The sequence below is a fragment of the Pelophylax lessonae genome (genome assembly GCF_965119305.1).
Source record: "Pelophylax lessonae genome assembly, chromosome: 8".
NCBI classification, from domain to species: Eukaryota; Metazoa; Chordata; class Amphibia; order Anura; family Ranidae; genus Pelophylax; species Pelophylax lessonae.
In genome coordinates this window covers 16,336,799-16,363,505 of record NC_138775.1, presented here as the reverse complement: position 1 = coordinate 16,363,505, position 26,707 = coordinate 16,336,799, and the positions used below count along the sequence as shown (strand labels likewise).

The following is a 26,707-nucleotide window of genomic DNA, read 5'->3' as shown; positions in this document are numbered from 1 at the left end:
CAGAGCAGGGATCTATAGACGCACCCCCCCCCCCCCCCGTGCAGCCAGTCTGAGTTTGCATCACTGATTTGGGGTCAGGCCACACGCAGCCCTGAGTTCTGTGAGGTGGTTTATTTATTTCCAGGAGAGAGGATTAAATAGGCTTAAAAAACAATCTTTGGGTCTTCATTTACCAAAGTTGGAGCAGAAGTCTGGCTATTATTTCATATGGAAATCTGATTGCTGTAAGTCATTTCTGTTGTAAATCATCCCCGCCGTCTCTTGCAGGATGCGTCTGCTTTTCTCTCCCCCCCCCCCCCCCCAAGCAGTGTATGCTCTGTTGGTTCAGCCTGGAGATCGCAGATCTTTACTTGCGATGGCGCTTGGCTCGGGGCGTCTGCGGAGGTCTAGTCACAGTTTCTTTCCCCGCGTCTGTTTTCCTCTTCCTGGTTTTGGGCTTGGGGTGATTTCTGCAGGTATAGAGAAGAGGGAGAAGGTTCAGTTTAATGGCCCCTGAACCAAAACATTTCACATGCTGTTCTATGGTAACAAAAATCATACTGCAATCCACACACTGAACAAGCTGCAGGCAGAGATAACACATTTAAAATGAAAGCAAATAAAGCAACAATTGCCACCCCCCCCCATATAATCACTGAAAAAAAATCCTGTCAAATTCCTGTAGCAAATAAAAAAAATTGATTGCATACTCACCTTTTCCGGCTTCTTCCCTAAGAGGGTTGTTTTTGGGAATCTGCAGTGCAGGGCAGTGTCTTCCTGCGGGATTTGGAGTACTCAGCATTTCCCGAGATCTCATCAGAGGAAGACTTCACCCCACAACACAGGTGAGAAAATGATATATTTTTTTCTCCTATGGCCCCTTTCACACGGACTTTCCGATCAGGTCCACCTGTCAGTTTTTCAGGCGGACCTGATTGGATGCTCCATGCACCCCTATTAAAGCGGAGTTCCGGGCACAAAATCGACCTAATCGATTTTGTGGCCATCCGCTTGCTCTTCTTCACCTGAAAAGGAATTGGATAGTTAGGATTTTTTTTTTTTTACTTACCTTGTAATTGTAGAAAGAAATACTCACCTATTTTCCACTTCCTCCCTCTGTGGCCGCGGCCCGCGCCGTCACTTCCGGTTTGCAATGATTCCTGGGAGCTGAACGTCATCGCTCCCAGGAATCAATGCGACGGCACCGGCCCCGCTCGTCACTTCCGGTGCGACGCCGCATTCCCTGCTAAACAGCTTCTGGACATGCCCAAAAGCTGTGTAGGAATGCGGCGCCGCACTGGAAGTGACAAGAGGGGCCGGTGAAGGCGCATTCTGGGAGAAGACGACGCGGAAGAGGATCGCGCTGGCTTCAGCTGCCCACAACAGAGATGGCAACGATGTAGAAGAAATTTTATAAGTAAGTATTTCTTCTTGCAGGTAAGTGCGAACCGGGACAGATCAGAGGCTAGCCATTGTGGAATGTACTAGCCCTGACTGTCCCGGGGGTATGTTCATTGAAAAAATGTTTTTGTGCCCGGAACTCCGCTTTAAGCAGCGGATGTCAGCACTGACATCCTCTGCTATCCGATCTGATCCTGTCCGTGAAATCCAGATGGATGGAAAGCTGTCTGGAGGATCAGATGAAAACTGACAGGCGGTCCGTTTTCATCCGATCTCCCATAGAGGAGAGCGGGGCTCTGACAGGTCCGTCTCTGCAAAGTAAGCAGGGATGGAGCTGTCATCCGCCTGCTCAGCGGTGATCTGCGGATCGATCCCCCCCAGCGTAGCTGTAGATATCTAAAGAACAGTCGATTGAGCAAATTAAATTCCTGCTTTAGCTGGTCAAAAGTCAATAGAGAACATCTTTAAAAATATGTTTAAGGGTGGTGATACCAAACCTAGCCCATATTTCAGGATCCGGAACAGACATCAAATGTGGGAGGAATGGGTTACCCCACAGCGGAGTGTAGGGCGAGTAGCTATTGGGTTCCCCCATATATTTGGACATATGCTGCCAAACTCTAATAGTGGTAAACGCTGGAGTTGTTATGCCAGGGTTAGACTTAGGGCTACGAAAAACCACATTACTGAGCTCAGCATAGGAGGCCTAGCATCGCCGCCTCAGAATTAACCACCAGGATCCCTTTCAGTTGACCAAACCATCACCTCACAGTCACCAGAACCGTTGCCCAGTAATAATAATTAAAGTTAGAGAGGGCTAATCCGCCTTGAGACATAGGGAGCTGCAAAGTGAACCTCGCAATTCGGGGGACCATGAAGTGAGAAAGGAGTTGATCTATTTTATCAAAGAAGACCGTAGGGATCAAAACCGGGGTGTTTCTAAATACATAATGGAATTTCGGCAGAAAGGTCATCTTTATTAGATTCACTCGACCAACCGGGGTCAGAGGAAGGGGCTTCCATATTCCACACCTATGGGCAAGCTGGGTCACCACCGGTTGGAGGTTAGTGACTTAAAAGGTGGTAAAATCACTGGAAATTAACTACTGACAGTGGCAAATTAATCGGCGGGATTAGGGGACCTTACGTTAGTGGGAACAAAACTGATTTGTCCCAGTTAATACATATAGCTGAGAATAACCCTGAATTCGTTTATAAGGGTTAAAGCAGTACTCAAAACAGTGTTTTCTGTACAGCACTGCGGTATACAGTGCCTTGAAAAAGTATTCACACCCCTTGAAATTTTCCACATTTTGCCATGTTACAACCAAAAATGTAAATGTATTTTATTGGAATTTTATGTGATAGACCAACACAAAGTGGCCCATAATTGTGAAGTGGAAGGAAAATGATAAATGGTTTTAATTTTTTTTTTACAAATAAATAAGTGAAAAGTGTGACGTGTATTTGTATTCAGCCCCTTAGGTTGACCAGGGTAGAAGATGGTAAGCCTATCTCTACCAATAAAGGCAGAGGAGGGCAAATGCTGGGCCACATTCTCACACACTCTCAACCTCATTGACACTGACCAACCCCCCGTCCAGATTCCTCTATCATCCACAATCTTTTTTTAGGGGACACAATATTTTACCAAACCTCCTCAACCAGACCCATAAATCCTCGGGGGTGTAGATTAATTCCTTGTCAAGATAGTGTTCTCACAGACACTCACAGGAACTTCTTTGTTTGGGTTCTCGCCAACTCCTCCCTGCCGACTGCAAGGATCCATTGACAGATGCAATCTTGTCTGTGGCAGCAATCACAGGAAAGTCCTCCACACACTGAGACAGATTCTCCATAGACACTACTTCGCCAGCATTTTTCTGAACTGAATTAGTTCCAGCATGTTCAACATCTGCAGACACTGTAGCATTGCCACCATTTTGATCAGACTTGACAAATAAACATTTGTCCACAACTTTTATCTTTACAGGCTGAGGGATGACATCCTCCTCCTCGTCTTCATCTGACGAGTCGGCGGAAAACCCAAACTTCCTGCCACTCAATGGAGATTCAATTTCCGCAATAGCTTGCTGCAATCTGCCATTTTCCTCAACGTCCTCCTGAGATGGCCTAGGCTGCTGGGGAGGGAGGGGGGCAGATACCGACTCAGACACGACAGATCCTGAAACAGGAGTAATACCGGGGCCACCATGTAAAGCCACTTCCTTACCCCCAGTCCCCCATCCATACTGTCACCCTTGCTGTGGAATCCACCCTCTGGCTGGTACTCACACTGGCACTCTCCATCTGTTGGAATCTCTCCTCATTCTCATGCCTCTCTTTGAACACACCACTGTTTTCCTTCAGCGAGGCCACCAACTTCTCCTGCATTTTAATGCCTCCTTTAGAGACTTCAGCTTGAAGTCTTCCCTCTTACTGTTTCCGGCCTTACTGTGCAAAGATTTATTTTTCCTTAAATCTGCTTTCAGGACAGCAAGCTTCTGTTCCTTCTTAGTAATACGGCAAAGTCTATTCACCACTTTATCCTGGAAGGTTAGTAAGGACTCCCCTTGCATAGGGACAAACCCAGGATCCATTGCAGCTTGAGCACATGGTGTAGGCCTCAGAACCTCTGCAGAGTCTCCACCTTCGTCCTCCCCCACCCGCTGCATGGTGATTGGGAAGAAGCCAGTAGGAGAGCTCCCAGGCTTGAGGTTTCCTCCAGTTGAAACCAAAGCAGAGTGAGCCATCAGCACCTTGCAGAACAGCACTGGAGAGACTGATGTGACTGGCTCAGTATTCTCTGTACAGCACTGCAGTATTTGTCAGAGCTATATAAATGTATAATATTAATAGTGTGTGACTCTGTGTGTTTGTGCTGGGGGGACATTAGAGTGTAAGCTCCTCTGCTACAGAAGCTGATATGACTCTGGGTTCTCTGCACAGCATTGGGGTATATGTAAGAGCTATATAAATGTATAATAATAGTATGTGACTATGGCAGGGACATTAGGGTGTAAGCTCCTCTGGTGCAGAGACTGGCTCAGTGTTCTCTATACAGAACTGTGTATTATGCTCATGTGGAATCACACCTGAATGTGCCACATCCCATAATGTAAGAGCTCGAAAAGGAATTCCCCTTGGGGTGGGACTTTTAAGGCACAGATAGTAACTTGGAAACAAACATATAAAATTATATAAATTGATTGAAGGTTATAGTAACAAAAATTGATTAAAAACATAAGGCAAGCTGTATACAATTCATCGGGTCATGAGGCAGATACAAATACCGCTGTATAAAGGTGAGTGCCCAACGCGTTTCAGAGACACAACAGAATTCCTTCTTCAGGGGCAACCTTAAAATGGCGGTCTGCAAGTGATCAATTATACATCAATCAATCATTGGTAAATATGGAAAACACATAACAATGTTTTATAGTCATTGCAGTTCATTCAAAATTTAGACATAATATATCTGTAATGGAACACTTACAGAGTCTGTCCGATGACACTTTAGAGTGTATGCCTGCCCATGGTATTTAAAAACAAAAAGCTGGAATGCTTTCATCCCTATGTTTGGGTGCCGGAATGAGGAAGGTGGATAATCGAAATTGGAGGTATGATAGTTAAGCACGTTCTTGTTGGTGTGTGCCCGTCAGTCAATAGACTGAATGGGGACAACTGGAACCCAGAAAGAATTGGGAGATCTGTCTGGCCGAGGGAGGAAAAGGGAAAACAAAAACAAAAAGAAACAGTCACCAACGATGGTTATGTTTGAATTGTTCTACAAAAAATAGAACATAGGTTCAAACCATGTGCTGGTGGATAGGCTGATATCTGCACACAAAGGAATGCTGCATGGGTAAAACAATGTATATGAGGCAAATATTGCTTTGATCATAGAAATGTATATAATACATTTGGATAGATTCGAGGGATAGTTTAAATTACAAGCATCCAAAAAATGACTGGATGTTTAGTATATAAACGAATTGTGGACCCAAGTGCAGCGCTGATAGCAGAGACTCAGCTATCCATTCAGACACAATGTAAGATTAAAAGGAAAAAAGGAGCATTGATTTACCTTCACAATGACATGGGTTCGTGTAGGATCGTGTGTCAAAGCATCCACCTTCAGGCAAGTGATCAGTATAAATCACTGCCCGAAGGGGAGCTATATATGTTGGGCAATTGATTGGCTTAATTAGAATTAGCTGGATGTGCTTATCCCTGGACCTCCTCCTCGGCGATCTCCCTATGGGTTCCCTGGTGCGCAACCGCCGAACCGGCTCCCGACTGCGGCTGCGCAAGCGAGACAAGGCGGAAGTCCGCACGGCCGCTGCGCTCCACCGGCATGGTCCCTTCCGTCGGCGTGGAACGCAGGCGGAAGCGGGTGGGCGATGTCAAAGGATCTCAGCAAGAGCCAATGGCAAACGCGCATAGGCGGACAGTTCAGAGAATGTCCGCCCACCATGCCGGGCTGTCACCAAAGGCACACAAATGGTTTAAAATGCTTAGTTATTTGATTTGATGGCAAAATAGCATCTTAGCAATTGTAAAACAGGACCTAGAAATTGCTTAATCATTTGAAAAAAGTTTATATTGAATTAAAGGAGAAAATTCCTCTATGAAGGCACGATTTCCAAATTTCGGGAAGGAAGGCAGACCAGTTACATAGTGTGTAGGATATCGATATTATTCCCTCAATGGAAAGTAGCTGTGAAAAATAGAAATAAAAAAACAATATATAAATACCGCGGATTCATACATTTTGTGTGTTACTAAACAGTTTTTCTTCTGCATGATGTAATAACAACAATGAACAGAAATAAAGAAGAAAAAGAAAGAGGAAAAGAAAAGGAGGAATATTAATTTATCAAAATATCAATTGGCCGACATATCGATGGATGCAGGAAAAAAAAAAAAAAAAAAAACCCCAGATGAATGTAGAGAAACATCTTTATGATCAGAAACTGTCAAGAAAATGATTAGTGTTCCATGCCACCTGAAGTAAACCCCTCTAGGAAAGGCCTGAAAGAAATCATTTCGTTCAGGCCTGGGGGGTCAGTAGCCTTCAAGGTATGTATCCACCGTAATTCCATCTGTAAAAGAGTTTTATTCCAGTCCCCTCCACGGGGACTGGGATGTATTCTGTCAATGATCAGAAATCTAATTTTAGGAAACTGTCCTGCATGTACTAGAGAGGTATGTCGTCCCAGTGGTAAGTCTGGATTACAGGTCTTCATACTTTTAACATGTCTATTTGCTCGTTTAAAAAATGGTAATTTGGTTTTCCCAACGTAGAAACAACCGCACCCACAGAGGAGCAGATATATCACTCCGTGGGTGCGGCAGTTGGCAAAATGTTTAGGAACAAAGGTTTGACCATTGGGTAGTGTAGGATTTTTGGTGGTTAGCATATATCTGCAATAGTTGCAGCTACCACAGACATATGTACCCTTCAATCTACAGGGATCTTGGTTTTTGAAATTTTTGAATTCGCTTTGTACCAATCTTTCTTTTAGAGCTGGCACCTTTTTGAACGTGAATTGTGGACGTTCCGGGACAAATTTCCCCACAGTGGGGTCCAGGGTTAGAACGTGCCAATACTTGGAGATGATTTGTCTAATATCTAGATGTTGTTCCGAATATTTCATAATAATTCTTAGAACCTGGTCAGATTCGTCAGGGGTTCGAGGGGTCAACAAAGTTTGTCTATCAGAGGCAACTGCTTTTTTATAAGCTTTTTTGAGGGTTGTTTTCGTGTAACCTCTCAGGAGTTGCCTCTGATAGACAAACTTTGTTGACCCCTCGAACCCCTGACGAATCTGACCAGGTTCTAAGAATTATTATGAAATATTCGGAACAACATCTAGATATTAGACAAATCATCTCCAAGTATTGGCACGTTCTAACCCTGGACCCCACTGTGGGGAAATTTGTCCCGGAACGTCCACAATTCACGTTCAAAAAGGTGCCAGCTCTAAAAGAAAGATTGGTACAAAGCGAATTCAAAAATTTCAAAAACCAAGATCCCTGTAGATTGAAGGGTACATATGTCTGTGGTAGCTGCAACTATTGCAGATATATGCTAACCACCAAAAATCCTACACTACCCAATGGTCAAACCTTTGTTCCTAAACATTTTGCCAACTGCCGCACCCACGGAGTGATATATCTGCTCCTCTGTGGGTGCGGTTGTTTCTACGTTGGGAAAACCAAATTACCATTTTTTAAACGAGCAAATAGACATGTTAAAAGTATGAAGACCTGTAATCCAGACTTACCACTGGGACGACATACCTCTCTAGTACATGCAGGACAGTTTCCTAAAATTAGATTTCTGATCATTGACAGAATACATCCCAGTCCCCGTGGAGGGGACTGGAATAAAACTCTTTTACAGATGGAATTACGGTGGATACATACCTTGAAGGCTACTGACCCCCCAGGCCTGAACGAAATGATTTCTTTCAGGCCTTTCCTAGAGGGGTTTACTTCAGGTGGCATGGAACACTAATCATTTTCTTGACAGTTTCTGATCATAAAGATGTTTCTCTACATTCATCTGGGGTTTTTTTTTTTTTTTCCTGCATCCATCGATATGTCGGCCAATTGATATTTTGATAAATTAATATTCCTCCTTTTCTTTTCCTCTTTCTTTTTCTTCTTTATTTCTGTTCATTGTTGTTATTACATCATGCAGAAGAAAAACTGTTTAGTAACACACAAAATGTATGAATCCGCGGTATTTATATATTGTTTTTTTATTTCTATTTTTCATAGCTACTTTCCATTGAGGGAATAATATCGATATCCTACACACTATGTAACTGGTCTGCCTTCCTTCCCGAAATTTGGAAATCGTGCCTTCATAGAGGAATTTTCTCCTTTAATTCAATATAAACTTTTTTTCAAATGATTAAGCAATTTCTAGGTCCTGTTTTACAATTGCTAAGATGCTATTTTGCCATCAAATCAAATAACTAAGCATTTTAAACCATTTGTGTGCCTTTGGTGACAGCCCGGCATGGTGGGCGGACATTCTCTGAACTGTCCGCCTATGCGCGTTTGCCATTGGCTCTTGCTGAGATCCTTTGACATCGCCCATCCGCTTCCGCCTGCGTTCCACGCCGACGGAAGGGACCATGCCGGTGGAGCGCAGCGGCCGTGCGGACTTCCGCCTTGTCTCGCTTGCGCAGCCGCAGTCGGGAGCCGGTTCGGCGGTTGCGCACCAGGGAACCCATAGGGAGATCGCCGAGGAGGAGGTCCAGGGATAAGCACATCCAGCTAATTCTAATTAAGCCAATCAATTGCCCAACATATATAGCTCCCCTTCGGGCAGTGATTTATACTGATCACTTGCCTGAAGGTGGATGCTTTGACACACGATCCTACACGAACCCATGTCATTGTGAAGGTAAATCAATGCTCCTTTTTTCCTTTTAATCTTACATTGTGTCTGAATGGATAGCTGAGTCTCTGCTATCAGCGCTGCACTTGGGTCCACAATTCGTTTATATACTAAACATCCAGTCATTTTTTGGATGCTTGTAATTTAAACTATCCCTCGAATCTATCCAAATGTATTATATACATTTCTATGATCAAAGCAATATTTGCCTCATATACATTGTTTTACCCATGCAGCATTCCTTTGTGTGCAGATATCAGCCTATCCACCAGCACATGGTTTGAACCTATGTTCTATTTTTTGTAGAACAATTCAAACATAACCATCGTTGGTGACTGTTTCTTTTTGTTTTTGTTTTCCCTTTTCCTCCCTCGGCCAGACAGATCTCCCAATTCTTTCTGGGTTCCAGTTGTCCCCATTCAGTCTATTGACTGACGGGCACACACCAACAAGAACGTGCTTAACTATCATACCTCCAATTTCGATTATCCACCTTCCTCATTCCGGCACCCAAACATAGGGACGAAAGCATTCCAGCTTTTTGTTTTTAAATACCATGGGCAGGCATACACTCTAAAGTGTCATCGGACAGACTCTGTAAGTGTTCCATTACAGATATATTATGTCTAAATTTTGAATGAACTGCAATGACTATAAAACATTGTTATGTGTTTTCCATATTTACCAATGATTGATTGATGTATAATTGATCACTTGCAGACCGCCATTTTAAGGTTGCCCCTGAAGAAGGAATTCTGTTGTGTCTCTGAAACGCGTTGGGCACTCACCTTTATACAGCGGTATTTGTATCTGCCTCATGACCCGATGAATTGTATACAGCTTGCCTTATGTTTTTAATCAATTTTTGTTACTATAACCTTCAATAAATTTATATAATTTTATATGTTTGTTTCCAAGTTACTATCTGTGCCTTAAAAGTCCCACCCCAAGGGGAATTCCTTTTCGAGCTCTATACAGAACTGCGGTATATGTCAGAGCTATATAAATCTATACAATAGATACATTAATAACAAGCAGCAAGGTTTCAATTTATTCTGCCCAGTACAGGAAGTTTCAGTGACTAGTGAGCTCAGTGAAATACTGGACACCAGTTGAGGACAGGGTTGTGGAGACATTTGCTGTAGTAAGAGCCAGTCGCGGCCGGTGTATTGAGGGCGCAGGAGCGCCGCCCCCCCCCCCCATCCATGCGTCCGGCCCCCTAATCTGCATGCAGGGGCGCCGGACGCATGGAGCTTAATGGGTTTTTTTTTTTTAATGACCCGATTAGAGCCAGAGGCTCTAATAGGGTGATGCAAAGGGTGGTCCCGGGGGGCAGAGCAGTGCGCCCCGAGCCCACCCATTGTGTGACAGTAGCGAATGAAAATTCGCTATTGTCACACCGATCTTCCTCCTGGCCAATCAGAAAGCTGTTTTAATACCGGCTTCCTGATTGGCCGCAAGGCGAACCCCATGCCATTGGCCGAGGAGGCGGGAGGACTCAAAGAGAATGGAGACGCGCCGCCGGGGGACACAGTGAGGAGAAGCCGCCGCCGCTGCTCCAGGGCTTTCAGGTAAGTGCACTGGTTTCGTGGGGGGGGGGGGGGCATTGAAGGGGGCACGCACGTACGCTGGTCACTGCATTGAAGGGGACACGTACGCTGGTCACTGCATTGAAGGGGGCACGCACGCTGGTCACTGCATTGACGGGGGCACGCACGCTTGTCACTGCATTGAAGGGGGCACGTACGCTGGTCACTGCATTGAAGGGGGCACGTACGCTGGTCACTGCATTGAAGGGGGCACGTACGCTGGTCACTGCATTGAAGGGGGCACGTGCGCTGGTCTCTGCATTGAAAGGGGGCACGTACGCTGGTCACTGCATTGAAAGGGGGCACGTACGCTGGTCACTGCATTGAAAGGGGGCACGCTGCTCACTGTGCATTGAAAGGGGGCACGCTGCTCACTGTGCATTGAAAGGGGGCACGCTGCTCACTGTGCATTGAAAGGGGGCACGCTGGTCACTGTGCATTGAAAGGGGGCACGCTGGTCACTGTGCATTGAAAGGGGGCACGCTGGTCACTGTGCATTGAAAGGGGGCACGCTGGTCACTGTGCATTGAAAGGGGGCACGCTGGTCACTGTGCATTGAAAGGGGGCACGCTGGTCACTGTGCATTGAAAAGGGGGCACGCTGGTCACTGTGCATTGAAAAGGGGGCACGCTGGTCACTGTGCATTGAAAAGGGGGCACGCTGGTCACTGTGCATTGAAAAGGGGGCACGCTGGTCTCTCTGCATTGAAAGGGGGCACGCTGGTCTCTCTGCATTGAAAGGGGGCACGCTGGTCTCTCTGCATTGAAAGGGGGCACGCTGGTCTCTCTGCATTGAAAGGGGGCACGCTGGTCTCTCTGCATTGAAAGGGGGCACGCTGGTCTCTCTGCATTGAAAGGGGCACACTATACCTTAATTACTGAAGGCCCCTTTCCCACTTTTGTGACCTCAAAGTCACGCAATTTTTTACAGCGTTTTTTGCCGCAAAGCAATGCCTATTACAATTTTCTGTTTGCGCCCCCCCCCCAAAAAAAAAATTTTGAGCACCAGCCGCCACTGGTAAGAGCTGAAATATGAATTTGGGAGGGATTCTTGCTGAAAAGAAAACATTAGAGCCGCAGGACAGCGAAGCACAAGGCAGAGGGGTTATAGGAGCAGACAGAAGGAGGAGGATTTCAGCCCACTGAATTATTGTCCCAATACTAACATGCCACCCGGGCACAGAGAAAGCCGAAGACACCATCCGTCGACACAGAAATTAAAGCATATTACCTGCCCATACTTACCTAAAGGCAAAGTGTGCCCCCTGAGCTCAGATCTGATGAATTATTGCAATATTTACTTTACTTTCTAGTGCTGCAGTTTACAAAGTTCCTTTTCCAAATTTTTGTTATATTAAATGTGAAGATTTGTGGAACATTCACTAGAGGCAGAGAACGTAACTCTACCTGACTGTTTAAAACACTATATGGCCATAAGTTTGGGGACACCTGACCATATCACCTCTATGACTTTATTGGACATCTATTCAGGTTTGGCCTTGGGGACGAACTGTGCTGTGTCTGTCAATAGAGGCACACAGCCCAGATCTGGATCGAGCCCAGGGCTGTGCCCCCATAACAAACGGCTTGCTATGGGGTTACACAAAGGAGAGGAAGAGTCAAGAGCACTGGCAGGGGACCCCAAAAGAGAAGGTTTAGGTCCTGCTCTGCACAGGGCAGGTATGTATAACATGTTTGTTATTAAAAAAAAAAAAGCCTTTACAAACACTTTAAAACCCAACTGGAAGAAAAAAACATTATTATGAATAGGACAACCTGAAAAAAAGAGAAACGATGACACAAATGGGCAGAATTATACTGGAAAAACTCATCTCCGTACTCAGAAAACTGATTTAATGCCTAGATTTACACTTAAGCCTTGTAACTGGGATACAAAGGTGCCCAGAGAGAGAAGGAAAGCGAAAGGCTGTCCCCTTTAACATTCCATACAATGCTATTTCAAGATACAGAATTACACTCCAATTAAGCCTTTTTATCCAAATAATCAACATAATATATCTCATACATGTCCATCTGCATGCACCGAGTCTCATCCAAATGTACAAATTTCTCGCTCAAAGCTAAAATTTCCATTCTTTCCAGGCTTGTTATATATTTCCCCCACATCCTGGTACTCAATCTGCAAATGGAGATGGAAAATGTGGTCTGCAAGGAATATCGGTGTCTGCTGTTTATGGGCTTCAAGGGAAAGAACTTATTGGATGCCTTTTCCCCAATAAAAAAAGCCGTCTGGAAAGTTTGGATGGGTGTTCAGAAGAAGCCTCCGGAGTTGGGCTCAGTTGTGGGTCTAAAACACAAGGATGTGTTGCACTCTTTATGGCTGACACCCCCGCCCCCTTGTCACTACTCAAATTGGATTGTAGTTTTGTACATTTTGCACCCGCTGGTTACGGTAAAGCATTTAACAGTGAAAACAATCACCAAGTTAAATGGCCCAGGAATGGCTCCTGCCGAGTACGCCAAAGGAAAAGATTTGATCATTAGAAGATGTTCAGTGCAATACCCACTGCCTGCCTACTCCTGGGGATATCTTCCATCAAAACAATCACTTCCGCACAGGAAAGGCTGTTAAATAGAATTATAAATGTCTGCGCCATTTCTTCAGAGGGACTGCAGCATGTGGAGACGATTGTACGGTCTGTTGCAACCCACAAACACTTTTCTCTTTTACAGCTGTCGGCATGGTTCAGCAACGCTGGGTAACTGGAATACAAAGGTGCCCAGAGAGAGCAGGAAAGAGTAAAGCCTCGTACACACGCATCGAAAATCGACAGGGAATTTTCGTACAATGACCGATCTGCCGATTTTTAGCTTGTTAGTATGATGCTTCCGACAACCAACTCCGACTTTTCGGCCAAAAAAAATCTGGTGTGAAGGCTATAAAATTTTTGTCCGCCGTCAAAACACGGCCGATTTTCGTGCAGTCAGTACAGATTTCGACAGGGAAAAATCTAATGAGCAAGTCTGGGCATGCTCAGAGAAGAAAGAACACAAAGAAAGCAACCCAACACATGACATCACTTCTGAAGTAGAATTTTGTTAGACGAGAAAATTCGTGTGAAGTCTAGGCACATTCCAACCAACAAAACACCACTCTGGACAAAAGACGGACGATCGGTCGGCTGATAATCGTTGCGTGTGTACGGGGCTTAAGGATGTCCCCTTTAACGTTCCATACAATGCTATTCCAAAAAACTAGCATACTCAAAGTTTCCTAAGGCCAATTTGTCTTTCCATTATTTATTTGAACTGTTCCTTTCCCCCTATTTATAATCAAACCATTACGTTTCCTTCTGTGATGTACCTTTCTCCTTTGTATCTTCTATACCTAAAATTGATCAAATTTATCAAAAAGTTATAGAATTATACATGTAAAAATAAAAGTATCCTACAACACTTGCTTAACAGGCTACCTTCTAGGTTTGGATCCTTACAAATTCGGCAGTCAAATTCGATTCACCACAGTGGTTTTCCTGTCAGGTCGTATATACTTGCCTGTCCACTGATGACTCCCGTTGTCTGGTTCTGGCGCTTTTTTCCTCTCAGACTAGGCCTGCGTCCAAGTTAATTAGCAACAAGACTTAGTGCTGCTACTCTAGTGGGCGATTGGGCATAGCCTTCTACACCTTGTGATAGAATTTCCCTGCTGATCTATTGCACCTGTATTCTTTGCCTGTTTAAAACTGTTACTGACCTTTGCTAGGTTTACCAGATTCCTCTCCTGTGTGCTGCCCCGTCCTGATTTTTGATAAATCCTGGATACCTCTACCATTTTCTGACCACTCTGACCTCCCTTCATGGATCATATCTGCTGCCAGTCCTGAATCCTCCAGATTGGCTTTCATCTTGTTTCTCTCATTTTCGTACTCTCTTCTACCTTGGGTCAGCTGCTCACATTCTACAGCTTCTACCTTAGGTCCGCTAGTGACATTCTACAGCTTCTACCTTGGGTCAGCTGCTCACATTCTACAGCTTCTACCTTAGGTCCGCTAGTGACATTCTACAGCTTCTACCTTGGGTCCGCTGGTGACATTCTACAGCTTCTACCTTGGGCCCGCTAGTGACATTCTACAGTTTCTACCTTGGGTCTGCTAGTGACATTCTATAGTTTTTACCTTGGGTCTGCTTGTGACATTCTACTGTTTCTACCTTGGGTCTGCTAGTGACATTCTACAGTTTCTACCTTGGGTCTGCTGGTCACATTCTACAGCTTCTACCTTGGGCCCGCTAGTGACATTCTACAGCTTCTACCTTGGGCCCGCTAGTGACATTCTACAGCTTCTACCTTGGGTCCGCTGGTGACATTCTACAGCTTCTACCTTGGGCCCGCTAGTGACATTCTACAGTTTCTACCTTGGGTCTGCTAGTGACATTCTACAGTTTCTACCTTGGGTCTGCTAGTGACATTCTACAGTTTCTACCTTGGGTCTGCTAGTGACATTCTATAGTTTTTACCTTGGGTCTGCTTGTGACATTCTACTGTTTCTAACTTGGGTCTGCTAGTGACATTCTACAGTTTCTACCTTGGGTCTGCTGGTCACATTCTACAGCTTCTACCTTGGGCCCGCTAGTGACATTCTACAGCTTCTACCTTGGGTCCGCTGGTGACATTCTACAGCTTCTACCTTGGGCCCGCTAGTGACATTCTACAGTTTCTACCTTGGGTCTGCTAGTGACATTCTACAGTTTCTACCTTGGGTCTGCTAGTGACATTCTACAGTTTCTACCTTGGGTCTGCTAGTGACATTCTATAGTTTTTACCTTGGGTCTGCTTGTGACATTCTACTGTTTCTACCTTGGGTCTGCTAGTGACATTCTACAGTTTCTACCTTGGGTCTGCTGGTCACATTCTACAGCTTCTACCTTGGGCCCGCTAGTGACATTCTACAGCTTCTACCTTGGGTCCGCTGGTGACATTCTACAGCTTCTACCTTGGGCCACGTTAGTGACATTCTACAGTTTCTACCTTGGGTCTGCTAGTGACATTCTACAGTTTCTACCTTGGGTTTGCTACAGACATACTGTAGTTGTTACCAAAGGTCTGCTTGTGGCATTCTATAGTTTTTACCTTGCGGCTGCTAGTTACATTCTACAGCTTCAACCTTGGATCTACTAGTTGCTTTCTGCAGCTTCTACCTTGGGTCTGCTAGTGACATTCTACAGTTTCTACCTTGGATCTGCTAGTGACATTCTATAGTTTTTACCTTGGGTCTGCTTGTGACATTCTACTGTTTCTACCTTAGGTCTGCTAGTGACATTTTACATCTACTCTCGTCTACCTTGGGCCCACTAGTGACATTCTACATACATATTCTTCTACCGTAGTGACATTCTACATCTATTCACTTCTATCTTGGGCCTGCTAATGACATTGTACAACGATTCTCTTCTATCTTGGGTTTACTAGTAATGTTCTACATCTACTCTCTTTTACCTTGGTTCCCATAGTGACATTCTACGTCCACGCTTTCTTACCTTGGTTCCCCTAGTAACATGCTACATCCATTGTCTTTTACATTGGGTCCACTAATGACAATCTACATCTACTCTTTTCTACCTTGGTTCCACTAATGGCGTTGTATATCTACTCTCTTCTACCTTGCGTCCACTAGTGATGTTCTACATCTACTCTCTTCTAACTTGGGTCCGCAAATAATGTTCTAAATCCACTCTCTTCTACTTTGGGTCTGCTAGTGACATTCTACATCTACTCTCTTCTACCTTGGTTCCCCTAGTAACATTCAAAGTCTACGCTATTCTGCCTTGGGTCTGCTATTAACATTCTACGTCTACTATCTTCTACCTTGGTTCTGCTAGTGACGTTGTATGTCTAGTCTCTTCTACCTTGGGTCTGCTAGTGAGGTCCTACATCTACCTTCCTCTACTTTGGGTCCGCTAACCCCATTCTGTAGCTTTTAGCACGGAAATTCTACAGCCAGGGTATATAAGTTTGTGTATTAAAACCTGGGGTAACCTAGATACGATAAGCACTAAAGAATGAGCCCTTCCAAACCTAAAAAAAAAGGTTTTGCTTTAGTTGCACTATAAGAGCTCATACATTCGGCTGCAAGGGGACCGCACAGTGTTTAAAAGCAAACGGAACCTGCTCGAAATCTTCCCCAGGAGCCACAGCTGCTGTGTGCAGCTGCCTATAGAAAGGAATTACAGGATGCCGCTTTACATGGGTATTTGCTGGTACTTGTTGAAACACATGCACGGATGCAGATATTTTAAATGTAATTGCTTTCTTTAAGTGGCTGTATGCAGAATCTCTTCCCAGGGAAGATCTCACGCAGTTTCTGTACCTTCTTGCACACTGTATGACAGCCCTTGTGGCTATATGATTGAGCCCTAAAGTAAACGTGTAGTGAGAGAAATATGGAGGCCGACCTCTTTTACGGTCTGTGGTTTTAATACTTTAAGACAGGGGGTCCCCAAACTTCTAAACAAAGGACAAGTTTAATGTTTTTCAGACATCAGGGGGGCTGGACTGTGACCCAGCATCACTGGGAGTAAACAATGCCTCAGACTTAGTGGTAAATGGGGGTAAAAGAAATTACACTGTCTGTGGTCAGTAGGGAAAGAATAGTGCCCCATCATTGGTATCAGTGGAAAAACAAGTGCCCATCATTCGTATCAGTAGGAGGAATAGTGCCCCATCATTGGTGTCAGTGGAAGGAATAGTGCCCCATCATTGGTGTCAGTGGATGGAATAGTGTCGCAGAATTGGTGTCAATGGGAGGAATAGTGCCCCATCATTGGTATCAGTGGGAGGAATAGAGTCCAATTATTATTAGTGAGAGGAATAGTCTCTACTAAGTGTATTAGCGTAATGAATAGTGGCCCAGCATTGGTTTCAATGGGAGGAATAGTGCCTCGGCATTGGTTTTCGTTGAACGAATAATGCTGCATTATTGGTATAAGAGGGGTGAAAAATTCCTCATCATTGGTATTAGTGGAAGAAATAATGACCCAGTGGGATGAACAGTGTCCCACCATTGGTATCAGTGGAAGGAATAGTGCCCTATTACTGGTATTAATGGGAGGAAAAACACTCTATTATTGGTATCAATGGGAGGAATAATGCCCCATCATTGGTATTAGTGGTAGGAATAGTGCTCCATTCTTGGTGTCAGTGGGAAGAATGGTGCCTCATCACTGGTATCAATGGGAGTAATAGTGCCCCGGATAAAGGCAAGCAGAGGGCTGCATCCAGCCTGGGGGCCACAGTTTGGAGAACACTGCTCTAAAACTGCGTACACACTAAAAGAAAATTTAAAGGAAAATTCTGTACCAGGAGCAGTTGATTAGACGTTGAACAAGTCTGATTTTTGCTCAATGTGTACAGTGATCATACGAAATTAATCAAATAGAGAAAAATGTGCATGATCAGACGCAAAGAATGAAGAAGGTGGCAAAAAACATAGAAATCACACACATGAACAAACGTTTGCCTTTGTCATTCGAGGATATTGTACAAGTTAATACCATTGTTGGTAATATATCATGATACGAACCTTCATGGAAAATCAGACAACCATTTATTTGATTTTCTCATAGTGCGTATCACACTTTAGTCACTGACCCAGAACTAGCATGCAACTAGTGAAGTCCTAATGAGCACAAGCAGGTGTGCAGACCCAGGAACTCAGAGCAGGGATTTCACCCACAGACCTCCTGAGAGATATGAGAGAATACAAAGTGGTTTAATGCAGCTGAATTTACCAAAGCTGAATTATCAATTGTAGGCGGCGTCACCCTTTAGATTTTATAAGTAGCTCAGCTGCGGCTCACATTATCACAGCCCTACTCTCAGCGCTGAGCTTTGTGCAGCCTTGACAAGCTGGGCTCATCTGTCTTTCCATTCCGTATAATGTGGAAGAATTTCCACCCGGCTGTGCAAACATATCCGTCAGTCTATATCCCAAAATATCGCAGAATGTCGATTCCCCCTTCCCGTAACATAAACTACAGATAGGTAAGGTATACAAAAAGGCCAGGTTAACCTAATTACTAATCGCTAATCTGTGAGTTTCGGAGAAGATTTATGAAATTGGCTCATTAGCGGGAAGTGGAGTTGTTGGGAATCATTTGCATTTGCCCTCTTCGCGGCGGGAGCTGTCAGAACGCAGCCTCGCCACGCTGTCATGTAATGGAACGCCTTTGAAAAGCTCAGCAGGAGACGGTTTAGCGGCAAAGGAAACCAAAAGCGCAGAAAAATTGCTTCCCTTCATAACAACACTTCAATTATGCCACTTTGTGTGCGCCAGGGAAAGTAAATCAATTTGTACATCAGAGATTGTTACAGGAACACAAACAGCAAACACGTTGTTTAGATTTACAGCCTCTGATTGACTTTGCAGAAGAGCGCAATTCTTATTTTAAAGTTGGTGAAAGGCTGAGACAGGAATTCAATATGTGACTGAAGTAGCTGCATAGTTTAAAGCTGAACTCCGGGCACAAAAAGTTTAATTTAGGGCAGGTTTACACCAGAACGCATAAACACGACAAGGATAGAAGGTACCAACCAGACCCTGTGTGAGTGGGGAAGTCTCTGTATAAATAGTCCATAAGAAGTACATATAAAGTATGAGGTTCATAGGACAGGAGTGGGGGGATCCTGAGACTTGGTGTCCAAGCACTAGGGCACGCATATTTGCAGGAGCAGACTCTAAATGACAGGCAGGAGAGAGAAGAAAGTGCAGACAGTTTATAGGTTTATTTGGTGCAATAAAATACAACTCACACGGAGTGAAGTAAAACAAGCTCATCAGTATGAGTCCGGGATTGCTGGATGACCGTGATGTGGACCACCAGGGTCTGCTGCTACATGGAGAAGGCCAGGCAGAAGTCCTCAGGTGGAAAGCCAAGCAGACGGGATGAAGCTGGACCGCAGCCCGTGCAGATAGCGTCACCGGAGGGGGGAAGTTGGCAACACATTTCAGATTCTGCACAATGCCAGTCCTGGGCCCTGACGAAGGAGTGCGCATATGCCAGGACCAGCATCACGCAGACTCAGAAATGCTTTGAGACCTCCCCCCTCCAGGTGATGTTATCTGCAAGTGCTGCGGTCAAGCTTCATCCCCTCTACTTGGTTTTCCACCCGAGGACTTCTGCCTGGCCTCCTTCATGCAGCAGCGGACCCTGGCGGTCCACATCGTGGACATCCAGCACTGACATCCCCGACTCCCCTTACTGATTAGCTTGTTTTATTTCACTCCATGTGAGTTGCTCCTTGTATTTTATTATAGGAACGGTAAACCAATGCGCTAATCAGTATCTGCAGGTAGAACCAAGAAAGCACATATAATAAAGATTGTATATAGAGATAGGAGATAAAAGGCAATAGCAGCCAATTTCCGTAGTGTCACAACATACAATAATAATAATAAAAAAAGGATCAAATCAGCAGTAAAGCATAAAGCAACATAAATGTAGCATGAAACAAATGAGGACCATCAAATCAACACAAATATTCAAATATATAAAGTGCATGTCAAATATATAAATAAAGCACATATATATATATATATATATATATATATATATAGTGCATGACAAATATATATAAAGTGCATATCATGCTAATTTAAAGCAAAGGTGAATAATTAAGCCCATGTGTAGTAGTGCAATAAATATAAGTGAAAAAAACAACCACAAAAAATGTTGTAAAATCAATAGCCCATATAAATTGTGAAAAAAGTGTGTATACAAAGAAATCAAAATATATAACTGGCCAGAAGTCTCCCTAATGTAAACTAGTCTATATCGGATATGGAGGAATTTCCTTCAAATGGATATTTATTGCACTGCTACACGTGGGCTCAATTATTCACCTTTGCTTTTAATTAGCATGATATGCACTTTATATATATATATTTGTCATGCACTTTATATACAGTACAGACCAAAACTTCTCATTCAAAGAGTTTTCTTTATTTTCATGACTATGAAAATTGTAGAGTCACACTTCAAGAGGTAGTCACCTAAAATGGTCTTCCAACAGTCTTAAAGGAGTTTCCAGAGATGCTCAGCACTTGTTGGCCCTTTTGCCTTCACTCTGCGGTCCAGCTCACCCCAAACCATCTGGATTGGGTTCAGGTCCGGTGACTGTGGAGGCCAGGTCATCTGGCGCAGCACCCCATCACTCTCCTCCTTGGTCAAATAGCCCTTACACAGCCTGGAGGTGTATTTGGGGTCATTGTCCTGTTGAAAAATAAATGATGGTCCAACTAAACGCAAACCGGATGGAATAGCATGCCGCTGCAAGATGCTGTGGTAGCCATGCTGGTTCAGTATGCCTTCAATTTTGAATAAATCCCCAACAGTGTCACCTGCAAAGCACCCCCACACCATCACACCTCCTCCTCCATGCTTCACGGTGGGAACCAGGCATGTAGAGTCCATCCGTTCACCTTTTCTGCGTCGCACAAAGACACAGTGGTTGGAACCAAAGATCTCACATTTGGACTCATCAGACCAAAGTACAGATTTCCACTGGTCTAATGTCCATTCCTTGTGTTCTTTAGCCCAAACAAGTCTCTTCTGCTTGTTGCCTTTCTTTAGCAGTGGTTTCCTAGCAGATATTCTACCATGAAGGCCTGATTCACACAGTCTCCTCTTAACAGTTGTTCTAGAGATGTGTCTGCTGCTAGAACTCTGTGTGCCATTGACCTGGTCTCTGCTGTTAACCTGCGATTTCTGAGGCTGGTGACTCGGATGAACTTATCCTCCGCAGCAGAGGTGACCCTTGGTCTTCCTTTCCTGGGGCGGTTCGCATGTCAGCCAGTTTCTTTGTAGTGCTTGATGGTTTTTGTGACTGCACTTGGGGACACTTTCAAAGTTTTCCCAATTTTTCGGACTGACTGACCTTCATTTCTTAAAGTAATGATGGCCACTCGTTTTCCTGTACTTAGCTGCTTTTTTCTTGCCATAATACAAATTCTAACAGTCTATTCAGTAGGACTATCAGCTGTGTATCCACCTGACTTCTGCACAACACAACTGATGGTCCCAACCCCATTTATAAGGCAAGAAATCACACTTATTACACCTGACAGGGCACACCTGTGAAGTGAAAACCATTTCAGGTGACTCCACTTGTAGTGCGACTACAATTTTCATAGACATGAAAATAAAGAAAACTCTTTGAATGAGAAGGCGTGTCCAAACTTTTGGTCTGTACTGTATATAATATATATTTAAATATTTGTGTTGATTTGATGGTCCTCATTTGTTTCATGCTACATACAGTATATGTTGCTTTATGCTTTACTGCTGATTTGATCCTTTTTTATTATTATCCTTGTATTTTATTGCACCTAATAAACCTATAAACCGTCTGCACTTAGAGGTATTTTTTCTTCGCTCTCCTGCCTTACACCAGAACGCAGTGCGTGAAAGGCAAGTCGCGTGAGCGTTCCCTTCACTGCAGGCGAATGTGCTGCCCTTGCGATCTGCAGTACCATGTACTGCAGACGAAGGTGCTGTCCAATGACTGCGGTACCATGTGGTGTATTTTGAAAAAGTAGTGCAACCACAAATTTTTTCCACAGTCCAGCGCATTTTGCAACCCATATGAATAAATGGGCTGTCACAACACACCACGTGGGAATCACGTTAAAACATGTGCATTCCTGTATGATCCTGATGTGAACCGGCACTTCTGTATATTGCTCAAAAGCCACGAAAGAGAGCACAGACAGCAATAAAAACAGATTGTGATCCCTCTTCACTGCATCCAAAACTAAAAACAAAATAAAAAAGTTTTGGCCTTAGTTTATTGAAATCCCTGTAACTCCCTTTGCAATATAACACACCCCCCCCCCGCCCCTAATCCTTCCTACAGAAAACTACAGGAGGGGGGGTGGGATAGGCCAGTCTCCCTGCACAAGGAGAGAGAGCAGAGCTGTGGGAGGAACCCAGCAGGGTCCAGCCACTACAGAAAACTACAGGAGGGGGCGGAGACAAGACCAATCCCCCTGCACAAGGAGAGAGAGCAGCAGTGAGCGGTCTTTATTACAGGAAGTCTCACACTGGATTACTGCACAGATCCGGAAGAAATACACAAAGTACACCGAGATTCTAGAATACGCATACATATAAAATTCGGTCTGTGATAAAAACAGAAAGGTTTGATTTAAAAATTAAATTAGCATTCTGATGAGGGAGGGGTTGAAGGTTGATGCTAAAATTAGCAGGTTTAAACTTATGTACTAAATACATCCCCCATTTTCTGCTCACCTGATATAGTGGGAAGGCTGGGCGACCCTGTACAGGGGTCAGCCTGCCAGATAAGGACAGAATATGTGACAATGACGGGGTGGGCGGAATCTGTGCGGGAGCATACTGAACCCTCTCCATCTTTGTGAAGACACCCACACTATTACTCAGTGCTGAGGATTGTTCTCGGTCCTCGTACAGCCTGAGTGGTAAGAACTGGTATATTTGCTACAACAAGCTCTAACGTTCTGCATTTCCCAGCACACGGGGAAGATTAATCATACGTACAGATAAACACATCGCAAAGTGCCCCGCGTTATTTGTGCCAAAGCTACAATGAGCTTGTGACCAGCACATTCATTTAATGCTGGTGTGTGAGAGATAACGTCATGGTCAGTAATGTGTTTCTGCTACTTAAAGCAAACTTCTGCTTTGTCCATACAGGCAGGTTTGCTTTACGGAGCGTTCATGCTGCACTTTGATTAAATGCGAGAACCACAGCACGGGTTACTGCGATTAGCTGTGAGAGGCGACGCCGCTGAATACAATGGGAGGCTGCCAGCTGTGCGAGCTGATGATAGTCATTAACGCGCAATCTCTCCTGCAACAATCACATGCTAGTGATCAGCCCTATGCGCAAAATCGCATACTTTCCCAACACACAGAATTGTGCTGCTCTTCAGTGGAAGCGCCAGGGTGTCACAGTCAATGTCACCCCCACGTATCTGCAAATGGGGTTCGGTGCGGCATATTTTTGAAACAGAGTCAGGGACTTCTTTTCTGCGTTTTTCTAAATGAATGCTGTATGGCAGGGGTCTCCAACTTTCCAAACAAAGGGCCAGTTTACTGTCCTTGAGACTTAAAGGGGGCCCGATTGTGGCCAGTAGGAGTAGAAAATGTCCTGGTGTCAGTGGGAGTAAACATCTTTTTTAGGGGGAGGAATAGTGCCCTGTGGTTAGTTTCAGAGGGTGGAATAGTGCCCCATCATTACTGGGGGGGAAAAGTGCCCCATCATTGGTGTCAGTAGAAGGAATAGTGCTCCATCATTGGTGTCAGTGGAAGGAATAGTGCCCCATCATTGGTGTCAGTGGAAGGAATAGTGCCCCATCATTGGTGTCAGTGGAAGGAATAGTGTCCCATTATTGGTGTCAGTGGAAGGAATAGTGTCCCATCATTGGTGTCAGTGGGAGGAATAGTGGCCCATCATTGGTATCAGTGGGAGGAATAGTGCCCCATCATTGGTGTCAGTGGGAGAAATAGTGCCCCATTATTGGTTTCAGTGGGAGAAATAGTGCCCCATTATTGGTTTCAGTGGGAGGAATAGTGCCCATCATTGGTGTCAGTGGGAGTAATCAGGCCCCCATCTTTGGTGTCAGTGGGAGGAATAGTGCCCCGTCATTGGTGTCAGTGGGAGGAATAGTGCCTCATCACTGGTATTAGTGGGAGGAATAGTGTCCCATCATTGATTTCAGTGAAAGGAATAGTGCCCCATCATTGGTGTCAGTGAGAGGAATAGTGCCCCATCATTGGTGTCAGTGAGAGGAATAGTGCCCCATCATTGGTATCAGTGGGAGGAATAGTTTCCCATCATTGGTGTCAGTGAGAGGAATAGTGCCCCATCATTGGTATCAGTGGGAGGAATAGTGCCCCATCATTGGCGTCAGTGAGAGGAATAGTGCCCCATCATTGGTGTCAGTGAGAGGAATAGTGCCCCATCATTGGTGTCAGTGGAAGGAATAGTGCCCCATCATTGGTGTCAGTGGGAAGAATATTGCTCCATTGTTGGTGTCAATGGGAGAAAAAGTGACGCCAGGAATTATGCCCCATCATTGGTGTCAGTGAAGGAAATAGAGTCTTATATCAGTGAGAGGAAAAGTTCCCCAAGGGCTGGATAAGGGCGAGCAAAGGGCCACAGTTTGGAGACCACTGCTGTATGGTGTGAACCATGAATAAGATGGACTTGTTGCTTAAGGCAAAGTGCAGCTTATGCCCTAAAGCCCAACTCTGTGTTCCTTCCCCTGGAAAATCCCGCCCCCCCTTTACCTTTTCCTGATGTCTCCTGCTGCTGTCAATGAAATGCTGCGACACAGGAATGGGGGGTGGGGCCAAGCCGCCCGCTCTGTGTCAATAGACACAGACAGGGTAAGGGCTCTTTCAGACGGCCGCTCCGCTGTTTTTATCCGCTGCAGGATTTTTTTTGTTTGCGGATGATATGCGGACATAGTGTATGTCTATGGGCATTGCGGATGTCAGCGGATGACACCGCTGACATCCGATTTTCCTTCCTTTCCGTTTTTTGAACGGAGGAAAAATAGGGTTCTGTTCCGTTCCAAAAAACGGAACAGAACTGAAAGGAAGAAAATCGGATGTCAGCGGATGGTATTCCGCTGACATCCGCAATGCCATTGACTTACATTATGTCCGCAAATCATCCGCAAGAAAATAGGATGATTTGCGGACATACGGAGCGGCCGTGTGAAAGAGCCCTATCTCAGGAGCGAGCAATGCACAAGTGCCCCCATGGAAAGGAGCTTTCCTTGGGGGGAACTGCAAAGGGGGGGCCCGAATTGCTGACTGGGGACCATCGAAGAAGAGGATCGAGACTGCTCTGTGCAAAACCATTACACAGAGCAGGTAAGTATAGGCATGTTTGCCATTTTCATTTGAAAAAAAATACATAAAATTCAAAAGGTTTGATAAGACTTTAAAGTGGTTCTAAAGGCAGGAAGTTGCTTTTTTATCTTAATACATTCAATGTATTAAGATAAAAAAAATCGGTGTGAGTCCCATCTTGATCCAGCGATGTGCACGAGAGCCTCGGCTTTTTTGGACTCTCCCTCCTGATTGGCTGACAGCGCAGAGGGCGCATTGGCTCTTGCTGCTGTCAAAGTCAATGAGCCAATGAATAGAGCGAGAGAGGGGACAGGGCCAAGCCATGGCTCCTGGTCTGAACTGACACGCAGAGCAGTGGCTCGGCTCGGGGGCCCCTATAGCAAGCTGCTACGGGGGCAGGAGGGAGGGGCCAGGAGCGCCAGTGAGGGATGGAGAAGAGGAGGATCTGGGCTGCTCTGTGCAAAACCAACTGCACAGACCAGGTAAGTGTCCCCATCGGAAATTTTCCCCTCTATTACTTTTCTGGGGACAACCCAAAGTGTGGAATTTTCTTTTAATTTATTGATAAACTGGACAAATAGAGGTGGAGAATCTCCCTAAGGCCCCTTTCACACAGGCGGACCGTTCAGATCCGCCTGTCCGTTTTTTTGGCGGATCTGAACGGTCCCCCCATGCATTCCTATGGGGCATCGGATGTCAGCGGAGACATGTTCGCTGACATCCGGCCCGATCCGTCAAATCTGGACGGATGGAAACCCTATTTTCCATCCATCCAGCGGATCGGATGGCATCGGATGAGAACTGACAAACGGTCCGTTCCCATCCGATTTCCCCCATAGAGATACATGGGGAACTGACAGCTGTGTCTCCGCACACAGCGCGGAGACACAGCTGTCATCCTCCTGCTCAGCGGGGGATCGGCGGCTCGATCCCCCGCTGAGAAAAACGGACTCCGTCCAACGGACGGAGTGTGTGAAAGGAGCCTTATGGGGACACAGCGAGCGATAAAAACCCAATACGTGTTCTAAGTTCTCTCCATTACGAAATGAAAAAAAAGTTTTGCCTTTAGATATAGTTTAATTTACGCAAGTAAAAAACACATATACATGCGTTAAGTGCGTAAATCGCAGATTTGTGGATTCTGTGTTACGGATCTGAAAGCAGCTCATGTTTACACACCTCTGTAAATGGCTGTATTGAAAACCATACACCTGTGTTCATATCTGTAATTAAAAAAAAACTTGTGGGGGAAGGGGGTTAATTTTGGGACGCAGTGCGTGGTGTACCGGCTTTGAGGCATGCTTTCTCTCTCCTACACATTTGTGTGGGAGAGAAAAGGCCACTTGTTAGTCACTGCTGTCTGAGTGCCTCTGATCAAGTGCCACTGGCTGAGTATCGGCTCCATGGTGGACGCCAGACAAAGCACGAGACATTAAAGCCGCAGCGTTGCTCAGAGGGATATTACA

At 45.0% G+C, this 26,707-nt stretch overlaps 1 protein-coding gene across 1 annotated transcript in view; it reads right to left on the bottom strand.

The window, feature by feature from the left end:
* Positions 1-293: 293 nt before the first annotated feature.
* RAD18 (RAD18 E3 ubiquitin protein ligase) overlaps positions 294-26,707 on the bottom strand; it is a 506,049-nt gene continuing 479,635 nt past the window's right edge. Inside the window, exon 12 of the mRNA XM_082265473.1 lies at positions 294-449. Within this exon, the coding sequence (XP_082121599.1) occupies positions 347-449 (103 nt within the window). The 3' untranslated portion in view covers positions 294-346. The remainder of the gene's footprint in view (positions 450-26,707) is intronic.